This window comes from Podarcis melisellensis, assembly GCF_964234715.1.
Source record: "Podarcis melisellensis genome assembly, chromosome: 6".
Lineage (NCBI taxonomy): Eukaryota > Metazoa > Chordata > Lepidosauria > Squamata > Lacertidae > Podarcis > Podarcis melisellensis.
In genome coordinates, this window is record NC_138538.1 from 90,985,925 (window position 1) to 91,011,900 (window position 25,976).

General features: G+C 43.5%; 1 protein-coding gene and 1 long non-coding RNA gene across 3 annotated transcripts; both read left to right on the forward strand.

Moving 5' to 3' along the window:
* Positions 1 to 7,246: 7,246 nt before the first annotated feature.
* On the forward strand, positions 7,247 to 18,527 carry LOC309371659 (sterol O-acyltransferase 1-like). 2 transcript variants are annotated; one of them, XR_014169243.1, is made up of 6 exons: positions 7,247 to 7,372; positions 13,545 to 13,643; positions 14,217 to 14,352; positions 15,333 to 15,478; positions 16,404 to 16,710; positions 17,986 to 18,527. XR_014169243.1 is itself a non-coding variant. In XM_081914521.1 (5 exons), the coding sequence occupies exons 1-5, from the start codon at positions 7,340 to 7,342 to the stop codon at positions 16,458 to 16,460; spliced, it is 471 nt and encodes a 156-aa protein (XP_081770647.1). In that variant the 5' UTR covers positions 7,247 to 7,339; the 3' UTR covers positions 16,461 to 16,740. The 2 variants fall into 2 exon arrangements, 1 of the variants encoding a protein (XP_081770647.1); XM_081914521.1 differs by lacking the exon at positions 17,986 to 18,527 and having other exon boundaries at positions 16,404 to 16,740.
* A 1,888-nt stretch (positions 18,528 to 20,415) lies between these two features.
* Positions 20,416 to 22,875, forward strand: LOC309372742. Its single transcript, XR_014169663.1, has 3 exons — positions 20,416 to 20,542; positions 20,934 to 21,077; positions 21,217 to 22,875. It is a non-coding gene; the product is annotated as an uncharacterized lncRNA (long non-coding RNA).
* Positions 22,876 to 25,976: the final 3,101 nt, after the last annotated feature.

The window sequence follows — 25,976 nt, forward strand, 5'->3', positions numbered from 1 at the left end:
GTCTTCCCGGGAGAAAGCCCGCTTGGTCCTTATGAATCTCTTCCATCAATACTTTTTTCAATCTCTTGGCCAAAATGTCAGCAAAAATTTTGTAATCCACACTTAATAACGATATGGGATGGTAGTTCTTAAGTTGAGTCTTTTCAGTCTCTGTTTTCGGTATAAGTGTGATATACGCCTCTTTCCACGACTCTGGTGCCCTTTTCCCTTCCAAAATTTCATTGCAGACTTCCTTCAAGGGTTGTAATAGCCACTCCTTCAAAGATCTATAATATCTGGAAGTCAGCCCATCCGGTCCTGGAGACTTGCCTAATTGCATATTTTGGATGGCACCTTCTACTTCCTGATCAGATATTTTATAATTCAGCATTAATTTACTTTCTTGATTGGATTGGATTGATCTTTATTACGGCCATTGGCCCATCACACGACAGTTTCCCATACCACCATAATGTACTTGAACCTCCAAATTTAAAACCTCCAAAACTTACAAAAAACTGACAAGAACCAAAGCAAAACAAAAACAAAAGACCAACATCATACATTACAAAATTTGTAGCATAAACATCGCCCTCTGCTCATAAATTAATAGAAGACATCAATGGTGATAATACCTAATTACATCCTAAAACATAGATCATGGTTTAAAGGGATTATCCGAGCCACACAAGAGTCCGTTTCTCTTCTTTAGGGATAGGACGCTGATCAAGAATCTGGCAACCATGAGTGATCTTAGGGGGTCATCATCATTTAATAGATATCTCAGTTTGGCTTCAGTTGTATCATCGGCAATTCCCTTAAGATATTGAGCAAGAAACTTGCTCCTGGCCGATAAGTGAAAAGCACAATCAAGAATTATGTGATGCAACGATTCCGGTGCCCCACAATTACAATCACATAAGAGCGATATCTGTCCATTGGAGAATCTATTTCTCAGCACGTTTGATGGGAAGGTGTTGAATCTTGCCTTTACAAAGGCATATCTATGAGCCGAAGAAGTTAAGGAATTCAAATAGTTTGGGAGCCTTAAGAGGGGTAATAAACCAAGGTTTAGAGGTGAGCAGGTACCGTTGCCCAAGACCATTTTCTGCTGCAAGTCCATCTCCTCTAGTTTACAGGTTACTGTTCTTTTAGCTGGAACTATGTCCTGCTCTAGTAATTTGGATGGGGAGATTCCCATTGCTGTAATTTTCAGCTGTAATTTTTTTACCCATGGGCTCTGGAAATCATCTCTCCACATACATTGTATCAAGTACAAGTTTGGGAGATTGTGCCATAGAGATAACCAATGACAAAGTATGTGCTTCCACAGAGCGTTTTCCAGGGATACAGTGTTAAGTTCCATGCGTAACGCTGTATTACTTACACAGTTGGGCAGTTTCAATATCCCTCTTAAAAACTGATTTTGAATAACCTCTAGGTGAGATAGATTGACAAAAGTCCCCCAAATTGAGATGGCATAAGCAATTGTCGGAATCACCTTGGCCTTGAAGACTTTCAACGCCGATGGGATATGAAGGGCCCCATCAGTGAAGAAGAATCGCAAGATCGCCAAGGAGATAGCTTTGGCTCTATTTGTAACATAGGCTACATGGGCCTTCCATCTAAGGTTATGTTGTAACCAAACTCCCAAATATTGGAATTTATAGACTTGTTCGATGGCTCTCCCATCAATTTTCCAATTATGGAGTTTCCGGCTCTTTGAGAAAACTAGTATCTTAGATTTCCCATAATTAATTGTAAGGGAATTTGCGTTACAATATGATCCAAAAATTTTCAAGGCCCTTCTGAGACCTGCTCTAGAAAAGGAAAGGATGACTGCGTCATCCACATATAGTAACAAAGGGCAGCGATAAAGTGCTAGGCGGGGTGCATGAATCCTTTCTTGAGCCTCTATTAGGGGAGTCCTCATGTCGCTTATGAACAAATTGAACAGGAATGGAGCCAATATACAACCCTGTCGGACACCTCTGTTAATGGGAATTGAATTGGTGAGATCACCCTCCGGGGTGAATCTCACTCTAGCCGCTGAGTTCTCATGGAGTTTGATTATTAGCCAGAGAAGCCTTCTGTCGATGCCCCAGCGGGTGAGTTTTTCCCAGAGGATGCTCCTGGGGATACTATCGAATGCTGCCCTTAGGTCAATGAATGCCACACAGAGTTGGCCACCCTTTGGGGTGGAATATTTCCAGGCAAGATGCTGTAAAATTAGAATATGATTAATTGTTGACTGTTTTGGGCGGAATCCAGCTTGTTCGGGCCCAATTAATTTTTTCTCTTCGGACCACTGGATAAGTCTGCTCAGCAGGAAGCAGGCATACAGTTTCCCCACTATTGAGAGCAGACTGATATTTCTGTAATTCCCCGGGTCATCTGGTGAGCCCTTTTTGTGGATTGGAACGATAACAGCGTCCTTCCATACTTCCGGGATCATTCCAGAGTTGTTAACGGCATCGAAGATGGTCGCCAGGACTTTGGCCCACCAGTCCGCGTGGTATTTTATAGCTTCTGCCGGGATCAGGTCTGGCCCAGGTGCTTTCCCTGTTTTGAGTTTAACGATCAGATCATGGATGTCTTCCGGATCGGTGGGGGGCCAGAGGGGAAGCTGATCTTGGAATTCATCTCTTGTGTTAGCAATACAGTCAGTTGTGGCAAAGTAATTTTTTAAGTAAGATTCCCAAACCGGGGCAGGAATAATAGTCAAAGGGTATCTTTTAGTTCTTTTATTTACAAGGAGCCAAAATTGTCTGGAGTTCCGTGATGATGAGGCTTCTATGATTGCCCGCCATTGATTCGCTTGCCATTCCTGTCTGGCTTCCTTTTGAATTTGCTTGTAGGCCGATTTTGCTTGGAAATATTCTTTTGGCAAGACCGTTGCCCCGGAGGCTTTATACTCTTTGTAGATGTTACCAAGAAGTTGTCTAGCCTGTTTACAAGCACTGTTAAACCACAATGCACCTATCTTCCTTTGTGTTCGGTTTATTTTATGCGTCGGGACAGAGAAAAAAGACGTTAGATCTTCCGACAAATTCGAGAATAGTCTTAGAGTTTGGTCATAATCATCATAATCCTCGATTAAGCCTGAATATGCTTGTTTTAGTCCTTGTTGAAAATATGCTGAGTATTTTTGGGCCTGTAGTTCGGACCATTTGACACTTTTGATTTGCAATACTGAGTTCGTAATCAGATGTGTTGGGTGTCTGTCTCCATCTGGGGTCCAGTCTATAGTCATTATGGCAACCAACGGTAGGTGGTCGCTCAATTGAATATTTTCAACTTTAAAATGGGAAAATTTGGGGAATATATCATGAGATACTAACATATAATCCAGGACACTGTTTGCAGAGGAGCTTATGTGTGTAAACTCACCTGGTACGTCAGGCGGGCAATTCCCGTTTAGAATCACTAGGTTTAGACGTAGTACCAATTGGTAAAGAAGGGTTCCTGCTTCATTTACCCTTTTGTCTTTGGAAAGTCTTTGATTATGGAGGGAGAGGTCATTAATGAATTCTGGGCTTATCCACCATTTGGCTTTGATTAAAGACTCCCAGTTGGTTGCAATGCGAGCATTGAAATCCCCTGCTATAACATTGGGTATATTGGGGTATTTGGAGTGACAAAGAGTAAGATGTTCCTCCAAGATTCCCCATTTATTGTATAAGTCTGCAATGTTGCCTCCAGGAGGAAGATAAACATTTGTTATAACAAGTTCAAAGTTTTTCCCCGTAACCAGGGCTGTAATTGCAAAGGTGGAAGCGTTTACAAGCGTGAGTTTTGCCTGTATTTTCAAGGAAATTGCTATAACTAATCCTCCACTAGGCCGGCCTCCTTTAGTAGACGGGCATGCCGGTAATGATGTAACATCAAAACCATTAATATCTACTCTCCCCTCTTCCCATGTTTCCTGCAAGAGAATTACTTGGTGTGAGTTTATTAGTTTTACAAAGTCCGGGTCAGATTTTTTCCCCTTCCAACCTGCTATATTCCAGCTTAGAAGGGAGAACGGGGGAAGATTTGACTGAGGTTTGGGTAGTCACAATGGAGAAGAGGGGAACGCTGATCTTGGTGGGTTGTCAAATTTAAAGAAGTCAGTAATTTTCCTTTGACTAATGGTAGATGACTTCTCTCCTTTTGGCGCAGGTGTGCCTCTTGAGCTATTGTGAATAGAGATAATATTTGACGTTTTTAGCTGTCGGGCCCAACTAGGCCCTGAAGAGGGTCCTGCCAGGTCCACTGGGTCCGTCCTCTTTGGGGATCTAACCGATCCACTTGTGATCATTTGGTTTATATGTCCTGCTGGGTCTTCAGTCCACTCTGTGGTGACTCTCGGCATTGTGGTGTCTTCCTCACATGATTGTTGGATTTTTGGTGGAGAAGCCTGGCCTGAGGTGGCCACTGCCGTCTCAGGACGTGGATGGTCTTCGATGTATGTTGATTCCAAGTCCGGCATGGAGGGGTGAAGGGACAACGATTTATCCAGGGGGGTGTTATCCTGAGTTCCATTCTTGGATTGGTTATTCACGGAGGGAACAGATAAGTCTATTAAAAGCAGGGGTGAGTTACCAGCGTGAAGGGGAGGAGAAGAGTCTGCCTCCAGCAGTGGGACCTTCCCATCCACTGCAGAAGGCACCTTATATGCTGGGTATTGGGGAATTGTTGTTTCCACCTCCATTGGGCATGGCACTGCTAAATTAGAGTGGGTATCATTCGTAGGAACTCCGTTGCAGGCGATCCTTAGGAGCTGAAGTTTAAGTAAATCCAGTCTATTTATAATTTCTTGTTGCTCCATCGCTGGTAACTCTCCAAAGGAGGCGATAAGCTCTCTTTCCTCCTGGGGTGTCAAAGAGTTACTGGCACACTCGTAGTGTTTAGTTGTAGGAGTGGGGGTACTATGAGACTGGCCCAGACATGGGGTGTACAGCTCAGCCCTCTTTTGTGGTTCAGGGCGGGAGGGTTGTACCGTCTCCTTGGTTAATCCCTCTGATAGGAGGGGTCTAATTTTGGAATCCATGAAAACTCTCGTTGGAAAAATACCAAGATTATTCAAAAAAACTTTTTGCTTAATAATAAGAGAGGGGATTTTTGCAGAGTGGAAAGCCAGCATCATTCTCTGATATCTGTTCTGGCGGACTAAGGGAAGCACAGCACAAAGATCTATTTGTGATGCCTCGAGTTTTAGAAGCCATCTGAGGTGCTCTTTAGTCCCATGTAGCGTTGTCCAACTTAGGTCCCTTTCCCGGAAGGTTAAGGAAATCTTCCTTGGATGTAGAATCAGGGATTGGCGATTCAGTGCGGGATTGAGATTGTATTTGCAGTTCTTCATACGATCAGTGTTTGGTGGAGCTTTCTGCCGGCGCAATGGAACATCTACTGCCCCATCTTGGGCTGTCTGTGCCGGCAGGTCATCCAGTTTTTGCTGAAGGCTATGCAGCTGAAGGGATAGGCCGTCAATTCTCTTAAATATACAGTTTAGAGTTCTAATTATTAGATGGAGTTGCTCGCATCCTGTGCAGTCCGATTCAGCTACCAACTCCTCCTTCGGATAGGGACCATCCCCATTTGTGTTACCATTAGCGTTTCCAATTTGTAACGTCTCAGGGGCCTCATCTTCTGATGTTGTTTGAAGTGCAGTTAGAGGATCGAAACGATTTTGAGTTGCTATTGAGTAGGTACATTCCTCGGGGCCTCTCCCTCCTTTAGGTGAGCCCTTTCTTAATTGCTTAGGCCTCGGAGAGGATAATGCCTCGTCAGAGTCTCTTGGACGTTTTCCATGACCCATAAATCAATTTTGCAGGAGAACTGTCGTGGGCACTGTGCTGGGGAGCTCCTTAAATCCTTTAGTCTTCCTCACAAGAATACTACCACTTCCAGGAGAGTGGTGCCATAAAATTACTCACAGTAAGGCAGTCAGTTCAAGCCTCTTCCTTCCCCTCTTCCTTGTTCCTAGGGTTTTCGAGAAAGCTCGGTTCCAGCAGTCGGGCAAAATTCACTTCGTAGTATGCAATAAACTAAAAGCTAAAGGAAAGAGCTGGTCGACAGGGCAGAGGATTTATGCCCAGGAGAACCTTTCACTTATCTCTCCCAGTTAGGGAGGCGGCGGCAGCCGTGGCAGCAAGTCTGGGCGTCGGAGCAACCCAGATAAAAAGAAAACAAAGATAAAACAAGTAGCGGGATACTAAAAGATACTAAAAGACAGCCAGCACAGCCAGCAGATCATTAAAACTCACGGATAAAAACAAGGGAGGATAAAAACCGCTTAAAACCACTTAAAACTTTGATAAGGGTAAGCGAAATTACCCGGAAACTACCTTCGCCGCCATGTTTGCTTTACTTTCTTGAGAGATTTTTTGTAATCCATTTGTCTTCAAAAATCGGTCTATGTCCATTTCTTTCTGTGGCCCTTGTGAATATAGTTGTTTAAAGTACCTCTGGAAGCAATTTCTAATCTCAATTGGGTTATGTATGTTCTTTCCTTCCACTTCTAAATTTGTGATGGTATTTAATTTTTGTCTTTTTTTCATTTGCTTTCCTTATCCCCTCCCCCTTTGCTGCAGCCTATTGTCACTCATTTATCATAATCATAACACAATAGTCTCTAATTTTTTCTGTTGCTCTTAGCTGAAAACCTAGCTGTAGTTAAATACATAAACAACTTAACCATCCTTTTTTGGAATTTCTAACCATATAATCCCTGACAGAAAGTCTCCAGTGTTTGTTTGCTTGTTTGTTTTTGGTAAACTCCTTTTTTATCTTTTAAATTCCTCATGGAGTCCCCCCCGCCCCCCGAGAGATGGGAAAGTCTGCTTGCTCAGTTCGTGGCCTGAAAAGAGAAGCACAACATTATACGTCTTCTATTTATATATATAAAGGTTCAAGCTAACTAATACTTTAGCAAATATGACCAAAGCAACTAAAATACATAGCTTTACATTTACACATTAACAATCTTTAATGATCTTTATTGCTAGGCCCATTTCTTATCCTTGCTAGCTCATCTGTTGCCATTTGCCCCTCACAGAGCTTTTGCAGTACAGTATATGTGGCATAAGATCAACAAACCTTTGCCCAACACTGTATTAGCAAATGGCCAAGAGCAAACATCCTCAGATTTTGTCCTAAGCAAGGTCAATCAATACTTTCATTGCTTCTATTTCAAGTGTTTGCTATTATGGAAACTTGGGGAGCAATACAGAGGGGGGAGGGCAAGCCATTTCCCCCTCCACATGAATGAAATAAATTAGCCTGAAATACATGTTTTCTTCATTGCTCCACAGGTACATTGGTGACATTAATCTTATATTATTTAGTCCTTCACTGCTGGCAGAATGCTTTTGCTGAGATGCTGCGCTTTGCTGACAGAATGTTCTACAAGGTAATTGATGTGCAAGGCTCATGATATCTCTCTCTCACACACACACATGCACAAAACACAACACACAAAGAAGTATTTGCTATCAGTTTTAGAGTGTACATTGGTTCGTGGAACCCTCCCTTTGATAGAAATGTGTGTGTGTGTGTGTGTGTGTGTGTGTGTGTGATTTTGCCATTGATGAGGTTCCTCCTGCCTAGAGAGGCCGATCAGATACCATCAGTTTTCTGGACAACCTGTTAATACATTCCTTTACCTCTGGTTAAAAAGGGAGCCTGTGCCTTTTTTTCTGTTGACATTCCTGATTTGTTGCTATGTGTTGTGTTACTGGGCTTTTTGGATAGAATTTTAACCTTGCTGTGACTTTTAAACAAATGTAAATAGTTTTGGGTATGGCGTCAAGGAAGAAAAGTATGTCCACTCTATAATAGCAGAACTCACCTGCAGCCTTCTTTTAGTGTTGGCATATACTGGCGCCTTTATTTTATTTTTTTAATTAAAAAAATTATTGATTTTCACAAAATTATAAACTAAACAAATAAACATGGATCATAATCTTATTAAAATTACACTTATTAACATTGTTAATTGTTTTAAAATTAAACATATTGATTCATCACTTAACTTATATGAAATCCTAAGCCAATTAAATATCTGCAAGCTATTTCTAATGAATTTAATTTTAAATATTTAACTAAATAATCATTAAATTTTGTCCATTCTTCCTGATACACCTCCTCCTGGTCATGGACTCTTCTAGTTAGGTCGGCTAGCTCCGAAAACTCCTCATCTGCCATTCTTCCACCGTAGGTAATTCTTGCGTTTTCAGTTTTTCACTAATAAAATTCAAGTGGCAGTTGTGGCATACAAAAATAATTTAACATCTTTCTTAGGCAATTCCAAACCTGTTATTCCAAGAAGAAAGGCCTCTGGTTTCTTTATAAATGTATATTTCAACATTTTTTCCCCAATTCATTATAAATCTTTTCCCAGAAGTCTTTCACCTTGGGGCAGGTCCACCACATGTGATAATAAGTTCCTTTTTTTTCTTTACATTTCCAACATAAATTATCACAATTATGATATATCTTTGCTAATTTAACAGGGGTCGAATACCATCTACACATCATTTTCATTATATTCTCCTTTAACATTGTACATGCAGTGAACTTAACCCCTTTCTTCCACAATCTTTCCCAATCCTCAAACATTATGTTATGTCCTACATCTCTTGCCCAATCTATCATTACTGATTTAACTTGTTCATCCTTTGTATGCCACTCCAACAGTAACTTATACATTTTAGACAGATTTTTTTTCAGATAAATTTTTATTATTTTCTTCATATAATCTTTTCCCAACAATTCTAATTATCACAATATAGTACCTTTGACAAAGTGGCAAGGACCTAACAGAAGCAGAAGACATCAAGAAGAGGTGGCAAGAATACACAGGAATTATACCAGAAAGATATGGATGGCTCGTACACCTCAGATAGTGTGGTTGCTGACCTTGAGCCAGACATCCTGGAGAGTGACGTCAAATGGGCCTTAGAAAGCACTGCAAATAACAAGGCCAGTGGAAGTGATGGTATTTGATAGTATTCCAGCTGAACTATTTAAAATTTTAAAAGATGATGCTGTTAAGGTGCTACACTCAATATGCCAGCAAGTTTGGAAAACTCAGCAGTGGCCAGAGGATTGGAGAAGATCAGTCTACATCCCAATCCCAAAGAAGGGCAGTGCCAAAGAATGCTCCAACTACCGCACAATTGCACTCATTTCACACGCTAGCAAGGTTATGCTTAAAATTCTACAAGGAAGGCTCAAGCAGTATGTGGACCGAGAACTCCCAGAAGTTCAAGCTGGATTTAGAAGAGGCAGAGGAACTAGAGACCAAATTGCAAACATGCGCTGGATTATGGAGAAAGCTAGAGAGTTCCAGAAAGACATCTACTTCTGCTTCATTGACTATGCAAAAGCCTTTGACTGTGTCGACCACAGCAAACTATGGCAAGTTCTTAAAGAAATGGGAGTGCCTGATCACCTCATCTGTCTCCTGAGAAATCTCTATGTGGGACAAGAAGCTACAGTTAGAACTGGATATGGAACACCTGATTGGTTCAAAATTGGGAAAGGAGTACAGCAAGGCTGTATATTGTCCCCCTGCTTATTTAACTTATATGCAGAATTCATCATGCGAAAGGCTGGGCTGGATGAATCCCAAGCTGGAATTAAGATCGCCGGAAAAATATCAACAACCTCAGATATGCAGATGACACAACCTTGATGGCAGAAAGTGAGGAGGAATTAAAGAGCCTTTTAATGAGGGTGAAAGAGGAGGGCGCAAAATATGGTCTGAAGCTCAGCATCAAAAAAACGAAGATCATGGCCACTGGGCCCATCACCTCCTGGCAAATAGAAGGGGAAGAAATGGAGGCAATGAGAGATTTTACTTTCTTGGGCTCCATGATCACTGCAGATGGTGATAGCAGCCGCGAAATGAAAAGACGCCTGTTTTTTGGGAGAAAAGCAATGACAAACCTAGACAGCATCTTAAAAAGTAGAGACATCACCTTGCCAACAAAGGTCCGTATAGTAAAAGCTATGGTTTTCCCAGTAGTGATGTATGGAAGTGAAAGCTGGACCATAAAGAAGGCTGATCGCCGAAGAATTCATGCTTTTGAATTATGGCACTGCAGGAGACTCTTGAGAGTCCCATGGACTGCAAGAAGATCAGCCCTCTCCATTCTGAAGGAAATCAGCCCTGAGTGCTCACTGGAAGGACAGATTGTGAAGCTGAGGCTCCAATACTTTGGCCACCTCATGAGAAGAGAAGACTCCCTGGAAAAGAGCCGGATGTTGGGAAAGATGGAGGGCACAAGGAGAAGGGGACGGCAGAGGATGAGATAGTTGGATAGTGTTATTGAAGCTACCAGCATGAGTTTGACCGAACTGCGGGAGGCAGTGGAAGACAGCAGTGCCTGGCGTGCTCTGGTCCATGGGGTCACGATGAGTCGGACACGACTAAACGACTAAACAACAAAGTCCCTTTGACTCCCCCGAGTCTTTACTTCCCTCTCTCCTGATAGTTGGTATATACATCACATTCTTATCGCGTATATTATTCTCGTATCTCTGCTATTTTATATTGAAGGTATTATTCCAGCATTTTAGACAGATTTTTAACTTTAGATTCCAGCAACTCCATCTCCAAGTTGGATTTTTCAGAAGCAAAACCATTTTTCTTATCTAGTTTATACAATTCATTAATCTGGAGGTAGTGTAGCCAATTTAACTTATCTGTAACTTGATCAAATGGTTTTAGTTTGTATCCTTCATTATCCTCCAATAATAAATCTGAGTATCTCAACCATTTGATTTCCATGTTTAACTTTTTCTGGGCCTTCGCCTCCATTGGTGAAAGCCATCTGGGCGTCTTCCTTTCTAAAAGATCTTTGTATTTTATCCAAACATTGTACAACGATCTATACAGCGTTTTCATTATATTTTCCTTTATACTGGTGCCTTTAAACATCCGCAATAAAGTGTTGCTATATTCCTTTTGGCACCTGCTAAAAACATTTTGCCTATCCAGACATGTAGAAATTGAAATGTGTCTTAATATGTTTTAGCTTATCTGCTGATTTTATCTGATGTTTTAAACTGTTATTGGCAATTTTAATCCCTTATGTATAGTGCTCAGAGGTTCTATTTGTAGTCAAGCAGTATATATAGACATGTTGTTAAATAAATGAATAATGCCAAGGGATCATACAAATGTGTGTTCTGATCCTGCTACTGCTTCCGCTTGGGGCCATTAATGATTAGTTTGAGCAGTTTAGAGGACAGTGATAGAAAAGGCCTCTGAATTTCAGCTACCTTCTATATTTCTCTTTTCTGAATGTGGTTTGCAGGTTGCCCCCACCTACATTGAATTACTGTTCATGTAGAGAAAATGTCACATTTGATTTAGCTCTGATCATTTTGGATCTGAGCCTTGGAGACCTAGTGTAGCTACAAATACTGGGACACCAGTGACTTATTCTCAGGGTGGCTGTTTGGGAAGGAGGAGGTTAGGATTTAATGCCTGCAAATGAGCTCTTGGGGAATTTCAGTTATACATTGCAACAGTACACCAGATGTTCATAGAGATTGTATTGCTAATTGCTCTGTCACGGCTAAAAATTGGCCACTGTTTCTTTAATGCTTAAAAAAGCTGGGTCAGCATGAGTCAGCGGCCTGCACCGAGTTGTATATAGAGAGTGAGAAATGTTAGTTTGGTGTTGGGTTGGTTGGTTGGTTAGTGAAAGCTGGTAGTGTTGATGTGTGTACAGTTGGTCAGTCGCTTACTGTCTGTAAGCTGTTTGATTAAAGCAGGGTATAGTGTTAAGTTGAAGCAGGATGGTTGTCTGATAAAGAATGGAACTCAGGTATGTGGCCACGCAAAGATGGAAAATGGGTTATATGTAATGCAGGACAAGCCTCTTAAAGCAGCCCAGGTGGTTCAGGATAATTTGCCAGTTCATAAGGGTGTGTACATGAACTGCACTGGAAACTGGGTCACACAAATTTCCGTGTGCTTTCAGAGATGCAAAAGGTGTGCAAGAACCTAAAAGTAAATAACTGTAACTGTTTCCTAGATTGCAATGTATGTAAAATGGCCAAATCTAAGAGGAAGCCTGTGGCTTCTAAAAGTGACAGAGTATCTAAAGAGGTTTTAGAACTTGTCCATTGTGACGTGATAGGTCCTTTTCCACAGAAGACTGAAGGGTTTATAAATCCAGAAGCTCACACATCAACTGGAAAAGAGGTTTAAGCTAAAAGCCTTAGGGCCTGTAAGCAATTACTTGGGAGTAGAAGTAAGGCATGAAGCTGATGGAAGCTTTCTATTGAGCCAGAAAGAGAAAATTCTTCATTTGCTAGAGCAGTTTGGCATGGAAAACTGCAAGCCAGTTCAGACTCCCATGACACCAGATTTCCCAAAGACAGTGTGTGATGATGAATTTGATCAGCCTGAGTTGTATCACTCAAAAATAGGATCACTGTTGTATTTAAGCCAGTGGTCAAGGCCAGAAATTGCATGTGCAACAAATGTTCTGAGCCAACATGTATCTAAACCCAGTACTGCCGATTGGTGTGCTTTGAAAAGGCTTATCAGACATCGAAAGGGGACATTAAATGTATGTTTGAAGATATCTAGTACACAAGATGAAAAACTAGAAGTATCTGGGGGGGAAGCTGTGTAGCTATTAGAAAATCTACTAGTGGAATGGTTATGATGTTTGCCAATTCCATAATTGGATGGAGGTCAAAGAAACAAGGATTTGTTGCGACCTCATCCTGTGAGGCAGAATATGGGAGCCTGTCGCTAGCATGCAATGAAATCATGTGGTTTATATAGATACTAAAAGATCTAGATTGCAAAGTAGATTTGCCTATCCAAGTGTATGAAGATAGCCAATCGTGCATTGCATTAGTAGGCTCAGAAATAATGAAATCCACATCAAAACATATTGCTATCCGTCATGGAAATGTTAGAGATTGTGTACAGAATGAGTTAATCAAACTGAAGTATTGTCAATCACAACATAATATTGCTGATTTATTTACCAAGCCTTTGCCAGCAACATGTCATAATGAATTGATGACAAAACTGGGTTTATGTATATAATGTATGTATGTATTGTTTCTGTTGGGGCTTTTTGCATTTAAGAAACAGAAGGGGTGTCACGGCTAAAAATTGGCCGCTGTTTCTTTAATGCTTAAAAAAGCTGGGTCAGCATGAGTTAGCGGCCTGCACTGAGTTGTATAGAGAGAGTGAGAAATGTTAGTTTGGTGTTGGGTTGGTTGGTTAGTTAGTTAGTTAGTTAGTGAAAGCTGGTAGTGTTGATGTGTGTACATTTGGTCAGTCGCTTTTGCAGAAAGACTTTTAAGAATAAAAGCAGAAAGTACTCTGCAAGGATACTTTTCTCGTGGACTCTTTTATGCTGACAAGGGTCCGAGGACCAGGCTGAGGCAACAAAGGGAGGTCAGAACCTTTTTTTGCTTTTTACAAACACTGACATGCTCTAAACACTTGAATAGCAGGAATGCACTTGGCACTTTGATTCTGCAGTTTTAAACACTGTCTCTAAGGTCTCTGCTCTTTTTACTTCCCTGATCCTCTCTTGCAGGACTGGTGGAATTCTACATCTTATGCAAGGTATTTCCGAACCTGGAATGTGGTGGTGCATGACTGGCTGTATTACTATGCATACAAAGATTTCCTTTGGGTAAGCAACCATCGTTTAACGCATCCCCTTGCTTTCTAATAGAAAGTCATTTTTTTAAGGAATGGCAGAGATCTTTACATTTCCCCCACAAAATGATTTTAGTAAAGTTTTAATGTAAAGGTGAATTACACAACATGTAAAATACCTAGTCACTTTACCCATACAGAGATCTGACAGAAGGTGGAAAGAGAGAAGCTTGTACTTATGCAGTCTGGTTTGTATCCAGTATTTGGGAAGTCACTCCCCCCCCCCCCAGTCTACCACCAATTTCACCCCTCTATGCCATATCCCACACTGTTCCAGCTCTCGCGTTAAGTGTTTGTGGGGCTGCATTGAGTAGGAGGGATCAGCAAAAATGAGCTGCCCTGCCTTGTGCAAGTAGAAGTCCTTGTGACAAAGCAAGGCCACCACTGGAGACAACCCTCCCTGTGCAGTAAATGTGAATGGGCAATTTAAGGGTGGTTATCACAAGCTGTTCACTGTTGTTTTTGAAAATTGGATCTCCTCTGATACATTCACCTATCAGAGAGTCACCCTTCCCCTTGTTTGTCTGTGTCTCTCTCTCACCACCAGTTATTTGGGAAGAAATTCAAAGCAGTCGCTATGCTGTCAGTCTTCACTTTTTCTGCTGTTGTGCATGAATACATCCTGGGGATGAGCTTTGGTTTCTTCTATCCAGTATTGTTCTTCTTCTACATGGGTTTTGGAAGTAAGTACCAAATATAACAGGGGATGCGGGTGGCGCTGTGGTCTAAATCACACAGCCTAGGGCTTGCTGATCAGAAGGTCGGCAGTTCGAATCCCCGCGAAGGGGTGAGCTCCCGTTGCTCTGTCCCTGCTCCTGCCAACCTAGCCATTCGAAAGCACATCAAAGTGCAAGTAGATAAATAGGTAAGGTAAACAGTGTTTCTGTGCGCTGCTCTGGTTCGCTAGAAGCGGCTTAGTCAAGCTGGCCACATGACCCGGAAGCTGTATGCCAGCTCCCTCGGCCTATAGAGCAGGATGAGCGCGCAACCCCAGAGTCGTCCGTGACTGGACCTAACAGTCAGGAGTCCCTTTAGTTTACCTTACCAAATATACCTTCAAGCAAGCAGCGGTTTCTGTAAATTCTGGGGATTAGCTTTTAGTTGCCATCTGTACTTAATGTTCTAAGATGCAAGGGGCTTACCATTTGCTCCCTCTAAACCTAGAAGCCTCTCCTGACCCTAGTTAAATCTCCATTCTTTGAGACTGATCATGGCCAGAGTAGGAGGGAGGACTTCCTTGGCTTGGCTGAGGAATAAGTTCTGATAATGCTCCAAACTCTAATATGCGGCTTTCTCAAAGACTTGGGAGATGATCCTTGCTTTGGAGGTCTTCAGCTTGCAACCTGAAAAGAGGTGCCCTTTCCCCCTGCTTGACACTGGCAGTATCAACCATCTGTCATGGTGGACAAGTATTTCTCCCATCATATAGCCAACTTTGTTTCATATGAGCAGGTGGCCCACTGATTTTTCTGTGTGATTTAAAGGGAAAGCCCTGTCTCTTTTCCACTGTAACTCCAAAAAACAGTTGAGAGCCATTTATTTCCATGGAAAGAGGTAAATGTGTCATACTGATACGGACACTTTGCTAACTGGGGATCAAGGAAAGAATGCTGCTGGTGTCCATAACATGAATTTTGAGTGCATTTTAATTTCCTTCCGTCAGCGTTTTTCAACTTCATTCTCAGCGACCGTCGGAAGGGCCCCATTTGGAATGTGCTCCTGTGGCTTACGCTTGCGCTTGGTATAACTTTGATACTTTACCTCTACAGCCTGGAATGGAATGCTTATAAGCACTGCCCTTTGAAAAATGTGAGTATCCCACTTGTCATTGGAAATAAGAGGAACAGAGCTGAGCTGCTATTCTGGACTATTTATTCAAGGCCTAAGATGTGAAAGTAAAATTCGAAAACCAGTTTTTTAGAAGGTTGCATTCTGCCCAGAATAGCTACTGTAGAGGTTTCTTTCTAACAAGAATAACAAGCAGCAGGGTCAGGGGAAAAAACCTTTGAAACTTCCTCCATGTCTTTTTATATGAATACTGTAAATTTCTGAGCTAGTTTCTGCCCTTCTGGAGAGATGAAAGCCAAAGGTTCTTAGAGGATGGAAGGGGGCAGTAAAGAAGGGAGGGAGAGGAAGGTGATGGAAAAGAGTGAGAGGCCTTAGTGGAGCACAGTGGTTTCTTCATTCTACTTGCTGTGTTCTCTGATTCAACTGCCACCTTTGGATCTCCTGGGTTCAAACAAAGAGAATTCACTACATCTTTGCCGCATTTAATATGCAGTGCCCACTACCTTTCCCTATTTAATATGTAGTGCCAAATCAGCCCACATGCATATGCATAGCCCCCTGGGGCTGGTTCTTGGACTCATAGTAGCTGGAGCCAAGTAGGATTGTAGTTTCAGGATTGCAGACAGCAGTTCTGCTTGACCTGGAAGACCTGCTATTCAGAGAGTTAAAGAGTTAAAGAAGCTGCCCTGAAGAGGGGTCTTACTGGGAAGGGCAAGCCTTCACACACACACACACACACACACACACACACACACACACACACACCACTTCTAATTGCCTAGATTGGCTGTTGCAAGTTGGGTGGCCGCCCAGCTTGAGAGACAGCAAAGGAAAACACTTTGGTTTCATCACTGGCATTTGTTCACATGGCTGACGGATAACTCTACAGAAGTGAAAGTGCCCAGCATTTCCTGACTAACATTACTGTTCCTCTTGTGTTTTATAGCCCACTTTCCTTGACTATGTGAAACCGCGTTCCTGGACTTGCCATCTTAAGGTCTGACACCCTTTGGGATATCCCTCCGCGTCAAGGCCAGAAGATGCTTTTCTTTGAAACAATGGCAACAAGTTGGGCTAGTGTGTTAAAACGACTGCAGACTTTTTAAAGGGAAACTGTCTTTAGCTATGGCAAAAGTGGGTGGTGTCTGCTGCTAAGGGCTGTATCATTCCCATTTTAACCAGAACCAGTGTCTTCAGGGGTTCCTGCTCTCTAGCTAAGGACCCAAGCGGACCTGATGCTGTTTATGCAATTAGTTCTTTTGAAAATAAATAGCATCTGTCGAGCCCCAATGTGGATTGGAATTGAGGCATAGGGCTGAGGAGCTTTAACAATAGGCTGCCAGTTTTGATCAGGGGGATCCTCACAGTGCTATGTGGATTAAATGTTTTATAAGCAGCGAAATGGTGGCCTTTGCTACATGTCCAGTTTTGGGTTTCTTGCATTCCTCACTGCAGCGATTTGGAGGGCAAATGCAGTTTGTGTTGAAGAACCTAAAGAGTGTGTTGGCTTGAAATGATCATGCTGCTCCACTGAAAACACTGGTTTACTTTGTGAGACAGGCTTGGGTGGGTGGTGTGCTTAGAGCTACAGAAGGAGGGACTGTGTCATTGTGAAAAACAATACCCCTATATTGCTGACTGCTCACTGTGTAGTCTATAATCTGGAGCTTTTCTCTCAGCCGCCCCAAAGGGCATTTCTGACATGTTCTAAGAGTGCAAAGGAGTGGGGGGGGGCTATACACTAGTGTAGGCACATAGGGGAAATGCAAGTTTTTTTGTGTTCTTGAGCTGCTGTCCTTTGTATTGTCCTAAATTTGGTGCCCTAGTAAATTCTAGGTGCTGGCAGCTTTTCTCATGTCATCTAACTGCAGCAAAAAATAAAAAGAAACGTAATTCTGATTTATACTGCAGAAAACAGCTTAATCAGTACTTTGATATGACCCAAGTGTATTGCCATTTAGCTAAGCCATGTCTTCCATGTTTATTTGACTAAGGTGGGTGTGTCATTGATAATTTTTGTGGATTTTGGGGGAAGTGCCACCTGGACTGAATATTATGAACAGTAGTTTCAAGATGCCAAACGTCAAGAACAGTATTTAATCTAGTTCAAAACTTTAAAAATTCACTGAAACAGTATCCACTTTTGGAGGAAATATGAGCATCTGAATTTGGATCAACACCCTGTGTAAACTCTGAAGGAGTCTGATAAGTACCCTTAACAAACACACTGCTTTTAGAGGCTACTCACTTGCAGGTTCTAGATAGAGGTGTGAGGGAGATTTCTGTTCCTAGAACATTACAAACTATATTCGCAAATTGTAGTATTGCTAAATCAGTGTTAACATGGTAGACTCATCCATTCCAAAAAGTTTTTTGCTTTTGTTTTTAAATTGTCTATGATGGCACTGTAATTGTCATTATAAGATGGCCGGAATCCACCCAAAGAATTTTCATTGCATTGTGTCCTTTTCTGCTGCTTGTTTAAAAAGACCCCCCCCCCCCAAAAAAAAACACACCTCCATCTTCAGAATCTAATTTGAGAATTTTATCAAATAAATCCTGTTGTCTTTGGGAAATACGTGTACTTTCTTCTAAGGGGGGCGTGTGGGAAGATCAGTATACTAATTGTAATCAACCTCATGCTTTGGGACTGAATCTGTGAATGTAAACTGGATGGGCACAACATGGTTGCAAATCTCTTGCAAATGATCTACACAACTGATTGTAACCTCTGCAAAGAGGCATCCTGTTAACCTGGAAGGTGCTGGATTGCAAGGCTGTAGTTTTCCTCTTTCTCAGAGTGAGCAATGGAAAAAATTTATTGCACAGATGGTGGTGAGAAGAGGACAAACTGTACCTGACCCTGGAATGGCCTTACCAAGCCTCACTTGCATCTTTTGTAATATGGAGAACATTGTGGGTCAGGGAAGGTTGTTGATGGTGGGATATAGAATTGTTAACAGATTCCAAAATGTATCGAACTGTCTGTTGTGACCTATTCTGTTACTTGCAAGGGATTATGTGATCTATACTGTACTACAGAAATTGAAATATATTTTGCTATCCATGACACTTGTCTGCCTGCATTCATTCCAGCCTTGATGTACTGCACCTAGACAACGAACTGGTTGAAAGTGTGGTACAGTGGTACCTCGGGTTACATACGCTTCAGATTACAGACTCCGCTGACCCATAAATAGTACCTTGGGTTAAGAACTTTTGATTCAGGATGAGAACAGAAATTGTGTGGCGATGGCGCGGCAGCAGTGGGAGGCCCCATTAGCTAAAGTGGTGTCAGGTTAAGAACAGTATCAGCTTAAGAATGGACCTCTGGAACGAATTAAGTACATAACCAGAGGTACCACTGTATTCTCCATTCTATGTTTTTGTTTTATGGTGTATTTTGTATTTTCATTTTGTATTTTTCTGCTGTGAACCGCCCTGGGATTTTGGGATGAAGGGTCAGCTACAAATCTAAATCATCATCATCATGATCATCTATGCGCATCTGTGGTGTGCATTGAGACGTGGAGTGTGTCTGTTCAGTGTGCTAGTCCAACGGGCCTTCAGCCATCATCATTTAGTCTCCCCTTCAGTTTTCTCTTTCTCTGTTCCCCTCCACAGACACTCTGCATTCTATGCCCACCAGGGTGCTGCCTTGAATAAAATATGGGGGGGGGGGCAGGTAAGCCCCACCCTGCAGAACTGATCACATGATATGGTGTATGCACACTATTTGAATGCCCATCAACTGGGGTGTGTGTCTGGCCACCTCAAATATTGGGAGTAGTGAAGGGACCTTTGCCCTTAGGCGTAGGCTCCTATGATGCCCACTGAACAGGCTGAGTTTGCCCTACTATGATTCCCCTTTTCCAGGCAGAAGTTGTAGATGCTTTTATATGTAACCCATCTAAGGGGCCATCTGGATTCCTCGCAGAACCCAGCATGAAGAGTAGGCCTTTATAAACCAGTCACCTATTATCCCTAAATGGGAGGTTGGGGGTGGGCTATGGTGAAAAGCGTTAAAAATAACCCGCTGATAATTTTTGCAGGTTTCAAGGGTGAGGTGAATAGCAGTGGAAAGATCAGGTCAAAACCCTGGCGTGTCCTCCGGTGTTGCTATCCCTACACTGCAGTTTGGGGGACGGGGTGGGGCAGAGCCCTGGAGGACCCAGCGATACCCCGTGTTTTATCCCTATTGCGCTTGGAGGGCAGGAGGGTCCCACAAGCAACCCAGGTCATGCTCTCTGCCTTGTCAAATGAAGGAAGGGGGCAAGACCGGGCCTTTTTCCTGCTGGAACTCCCCAGAACTGAGTTCTGGCACCTCTCCAAGGCATAGCTGTCAACTTTTCCCTTTTCTTGCGAGGAATCCTCGGAATAAGGGCATTTCCCTTAAAAAACGGGAAACGTTGGCAGCTATGCTCCAAGGGGCACCATGGCCAATTCTAAGGGAACGAAGAAGGCGATCCTGGCCAGTTCTGGCACCTCTTTTTCCAGAAAAATATCCTTCGGCAATAATTACAACTGGCAGACATCAAGACTGGCATCTGTTCGATCTTAGTAAAAGCAACCACAACTGCTCAATAGGCAGGTCTCAGGGAAGATCTTCCACTGCATGCTGCAGTGTGGGGTTGTGGCATTGAGTAGGGTAAGGCGTGGGGCTGCAGCGGGAGCGATCTCCAGCCTCTCCGATCCGCCTTCCTTAAGTCGCCCCTCGGCTGTCAGCTGCATTCACAGCCATGGGCTCTGCTGGCCGGCAAGGGGGGGACACAAAGCACTTTCTCAATTGGGTTTTACTATTTGTGCCATGGCTGTCCGCTTTTCCCTTTTTTCAAGGGAAATCCCCTTATTCCGAATAGGATTCCTCGCAAGAAAAGGGAAAAGCTGGCAGCTCTGCTTCAACTCAGGGAATATAAAAGGGACCCATCCCTCTGGGCGCGTGCCCTTTGCCCGGAAGGGGAGAAGGGGAGCTGCCCGGGAGGCCATTCACACGTGCGCGCTTCCCCCTCAGGACAGCGGGGTCGCCATGCAGCAGCAGGCGGACTGACCTTCCGGCAGCCCCGAGGCCGCAAACCTTCTGCGGAGGTGAGAGCGGAGAATTGGGATCAGGATCCAGAGCACGTCTGAAGGCATCAGACCAGCCGAAGGGAGTGCAGAGCCAGGGGCGGGGGGCCAGACTCCCCACTCTGCTCAGCCCTGGCCAGGGATGTGGGGAGAGGCAGCCCCACATCTTCCCCATCCCTGGCAGAAGGAAAGGTGCCGTCTTGGGAAACGGGGCTCTGCGGGTTCTACTTGGTTGTATTCTAAAAACAAAAAACAGAGCACTAAAATAGAAACAAAACAGTCCGACCAAATGTCCTCACAGATATTCCCTATTCTTCAGTGCTCCCTCCTCTTGCTGTTTCCCTAAATCTACTGACCATTTCAAAACAAATACATGTATCTTAAGACAGTATTCATGCCTCTTTCTACTTAGTTTTACAGGGAAAAGGTGGTCTGAAATGGAGTAAATCTTGATGGCAAGTGACTCTCTACTGCAGGAGTCCAACTTCTTCCTTGTAAATGGGTTAACAGCCACAGATGGAGCAGCTTGCAGTGCAAGCAGAAATGTAGGAACACAGTGTGTTCCTCCTGCAATTTATATCCTTTCCCCCAGGCTATCTTACCTTCTTAAACCGAATCTGAAATTGAATCACATCCATCACGGTCATACAGTCTAGCCATGTGGGTTATATATCCCTTCCAGATACATGCAGCAGCCAACATTCTGTGAGTCAGTGAGCAAGCCAGCCAAAATCAACATTTCAGCATGTCTGCAAACAAAGGACTCACTCCGGTGCCGCCATCTACTTCAAAGCAAGAAAACAAAAAACTGAGAGATGCTTCTTCCTTAGTATCTGTCAGCAAGGATAGTAACGGTAAATCTTGCAGCAGGTTATTCAGTAACGTATAGCTGCAGCCAGGGTTGAGTTTTGTTGACTGCCTCTGTCTGCAGTGTTTGGATTCCTGAAAGTACTGTGATATATTTGTAGGAGTAGGACTGTTAATATTTGGTTCACTTCAAGCACATTTTGGGCCTAACAAGGTATGCGGTTGTTGCCATCCAAGTGCATTTGGAGAACAGGTCCTACAGGAATGTATCGGAGACAAGGAAGTAGGACACGTGGGGATCAGGTTAAGAAGAAGTGGTTGGACCTGAATCCCTTGTGTCTGCTGTTTGTTACTGCCTATAGCAGGAATATCAATTCTTCCACCTCTTCTATAGGTATCTTCTAATATGCCTCTTTACATATGGTTGCTTATCATTTAAAGAAGTGGCTTTCCAGTAATTAAGATAACTGGAGGAGAAAATGTCTAACTAAGGCTATCTTCCCTTGGTTTTGTATGTAGTCCTAAACCTTTGGTGAGTCCATCATCACTATAAAATCCTGTCCATGCCATGGATTAAGTGAGGAAACTAGCCCTGCTGCCGACTTAAAAGTCAAATTATAATATTTTAGCACTGATAGAGGAGGAGTTAAGCAACCCTGAACTTTGGGGGGGGGGCATAATTCTTGAAATGCCAAGTTGGTGTTGAAGCCAGGAATGGTCAGCGCTACTCATGTTTAACAGTTTAAAAAATATTTTTTTTAAAAACCAATTTTTCATTAGTGGCAGGGTGCTCATTTGTTAAAGAATTAAAAAACCCTTAGAATGAAACACATGGTCACAAAATGTTGCGGGCATCGGGGAGGCCAATCTGTTGCTTGCTGTTAGTGTGGGTAAAAGTGCTATGTAATAAGTGACCTTTAGAGTCTGGTAACCATGTTCCACACATCACTATTTCTTTATAATAAAAATTATATACCACGCTGTCATCTAAAAATATTGAAGCAGTTTACAGAAATAAAACAAAACTGCAGGTGGATGCAGTGCTTGAGGTGGAGTCACAAAGCAATGAATGCTGAGGAAATACAGAGTTTCTAGAATAAAATTGCTTCCTTGAGAAAAACTGCACAAATTTTGCAGATTAAAAACTGATATAATTTGGGGAAGGGCTGTAGCTAGGTAGAGCATCTGCCCTGCATGCAGAAGAACCCAGGCTCACTCCCTCCATCTCCCTGGCAATGCCACCTGCCTGAAATCCTGGAGAGCTGCTGCCAGTCCGAGAAAACAGTATCAGCTAGATGGGCAACTGGATCTGACTTAGTAAAGGTACCTTCCTATGTCCCTATGATAGGCTTGAAAAACTCCCAGTCTCCACTGGTCCCATATCAAATTATTTTCCTCTAAATCTTGAGTGATTTTTCTCTCCCCCTGTTTCATTTGCTAGTCCGGGATTTTATAAGGGTCTGCCTTACTCGCACCTTAGCATTTCTCGGTAGGAATGAGCAAAAAGGCAAAAAAATATTGAGAAGAGTGATGTACTTTCAGGCTGTGTTTGCATGCACACGAAAGCTCATACCAAGAACTGACTTAAAGGTAAAGGTAAAGGTACCCCTGCCCGTACGGGCCAGTCTTGACAGACTCTGGGGTTGTGCGCCCATCTCACTTAAGAGGCCAGGGGCCAGCGCTGTCCGGAGACACTTCCGGGTCACGTGGCCAGCGTGACATCGCTGCTCTGGCGAGCCAGAGCTGCACACGGAAACGCCGTTTACCTTCCCGCTGGTAAGCGGTCCCTATTTATCTACTTGCACCCGGAGGTGCTTTCGAACTGCTAGGTTGGCAGGCGCTGGGACCGAGCAGCGGGAGCGCACCCCGCCGCAGGGATTCGAACCGCCAACCTTTCGATCGGCAAGTCCTAGGCGCTGAGAACTGACTTAGTTGGTCTTTAAGGTGCTACTGGAAGGAATTTTTTTTTTGTTTTGACTCTGAATCAAGATGCTTTTGTAGCGCATGCTATAGAAGGTGTTGTGAATCAGAGGCATGTCCCTTTGCTGCTGCCTTGTTAGGAAGCCGTCTGGGAGGCTGGAGGTCCTGCAGCTGATGAAGGTGATGGACACCATGCTGGAAAGGGCTGGAACAAATAATAAGGATGTTGGCGTAACAGGGGTTTCACAGGTAAATAATTCCTGCCAATCCTGATTCAATCTCATCCTCCTTGATATTGCCCACTTCTAGTTATACTGTACATCAGTGTTTCCCAACCTTTTTTGGGCAAAGGCACACTTGTTTCATGAAAAAAATCTCGAGGCACACCACCATTAGAAAATGTTTAAAAAATTAACTCTGTGCCTATATTGACTATATATAAAGTAACTCTCTTTAATAGGAATCAAATAAACACAAAGAAAGTATTTTATAATTACTTTATTATGAAATAGTAAGTAAACAGAAATATGAAAAATTATAAAATACTTTATTCATTTACCTTTGAGGTTTGTCTCATGAAAGTTGCCTGTTTCTCCGTGTTTTCACGCAGGCGAACAAAATAGTCCGCATTCTTGTTTTGAAGCGAAGGGTGTTTCGTTTGGAGATGGCGTTTAAGTTTGCTTGGGACCATAGCACTGTTAGCTAGCTTTTCACCACACACCACGCACAGTGGAGTTGGTTGGTTTGCATCTCCGGTGAAAGTAAATCCAAATGAAATATAGCTTTCGCTATATTGCCTTGTGCCGGAGAATTTGCTTGAGCTAACCATCTTTGCTTTCTTTTCATGCCCACTCATACTTGGGCTCTCATCTGGCTCCAAATTTTGTTCAGAGTCCAGTTCTTTTCTTTTCAAAAACTTTTCCATCACTGCAGTATCCGGCCATCCAATTGCCACTGACAAACGGATACAGACCCCTTTTTTTTACAGCACAGCTCGCACAAATGTACACGGAACACCCTTTTCGAATTAAAACACACAGTCTCACGAGAGCAAGGAGCAGCGATTTTATATTTTACAAAAAGAAGTCGCTAGTCCTCATGGTGACAGGGTGGAAAATATTTAAAAGCAGAACCACCTTGAGGAAGGTGGAGCCATATCACATCCGGGCAGGAGGCCTAAATTGGTGGAACGCTCAGGCCCCGCTTATTCAAAGAGGACACCAGGTAACGTCTCAGGGTATTAAGAACCCTGAGCTAGATTAATGTCCCCAAACGTCATGGTTTGTGCCAACCTACTGACACTCCACAAAGCTTCTTAACCATGTTTGTATGAAAAAAAAATGGGGTGCTGCGGCTCTCCCAACCCACTAACTACCAGCACGCTTCAACACAATGCCGCGCGCGGCAAGAGCCCAGGCTTTCTGATCCAAGCCGCTTTCCTTAGCGCTTCCGGGCAAAGCCGAGCACATGCTACGAAGTGCCCACACGTGTACGAAAAGTCCTGGCTCAGCCGCGAGTTGGCGCAGGCAGATGCCGTCCTGGAGGCAAAAGCCGTCACATGGGGATTTTCTTCCTCCCTCCTTTAAATTTGGAACGTACGGCGCGCGCTCCCTTCACGCCTAGGGGGATTCCCCCCTCCCCTTCCCGCTCTCTCTCTCTCCCTCCCTCCTTTGGCGCGCGCTCCCTTCACGCCATGGGGATTCCCCCCTCCCCTTCCCGCTCTCTCTCTCTCTCCCTCCCTCCTTTTCTCCACCCACACGCCTCCCTTTACGGCTGCTCTGCGTGTGCGCGTTGCTGCGACGCTCTTCCAGTCTTTCCCTGCATCGTGGGAGGTAAGTGCTGGCTCCTGACGCGGGTGCGTGCGGCGCCCCCTCCCCCCCGACTGCCTTCCTCCCATGGCACACCAGGCAACGTCTCGCGGCACACTAGTGTGCCGCGGAACACTGGTTGGGAAACACTGCTGTACATCATTGCTGGTGAACCTCTAGTTTATGGGCCTCGTTAGGCCTGCCAGACCTTAGAGGCTGTCCCCCAGCCATTTGAGGCAAGCGATGCTCACCTCCCCTAGACATGACGTCATATATGAGAGTTCAAGCTGCAGCTCTGGCTGAAGGAAGGGGAATTGGCAATGCACTCTTAAGTATGCTACCGATTCTTCCTTTGCATCAAAGTCATCATCGCTTTTTGAACCTGGCACTCTTTTTCATTGCCTTGCCATGACAACGGGAAAAGGTGCCACATTCAGAAAGAACTGACTTTTTGATGCAAAAAAAGAAGCAGGAGTTCACTCTCAGGACACTCCCAATTCTTCCTTTGCATCCCTGGCTTAGATTTAAGTTGCACCTGCAAGGGAGCATTTTTCTACTGCAGCCATGGCTTAAATTAAAGCCAGACTACGAAGGAAGAATCTGGTGCACTCTTGATGATTTGCTTTCAAGCAGAATCAGTTGAAAGAATCAGCCATGCACCCCACAAAGTGGTTGACACTGGGAATAGGTTTAGGGTTCCCAGTCTGGCTACACATGCTCACTAGGAATAGTTGACTGGCAGGTTGAAAATCAGCAGGTTGAAAATCAGAGTCGAGTACTCTATTCCTGAACATTTTGTGCCAGTTGTTCTGTCAAAAACAGAGGTTCATGTGGATTCTGAGAAGGCAAAGAATAAAGATTTGCTCCTTCATAACATAATTTATTTAAAGGCAGGGTAGTGCAAAAGCGGGCAGCTGATG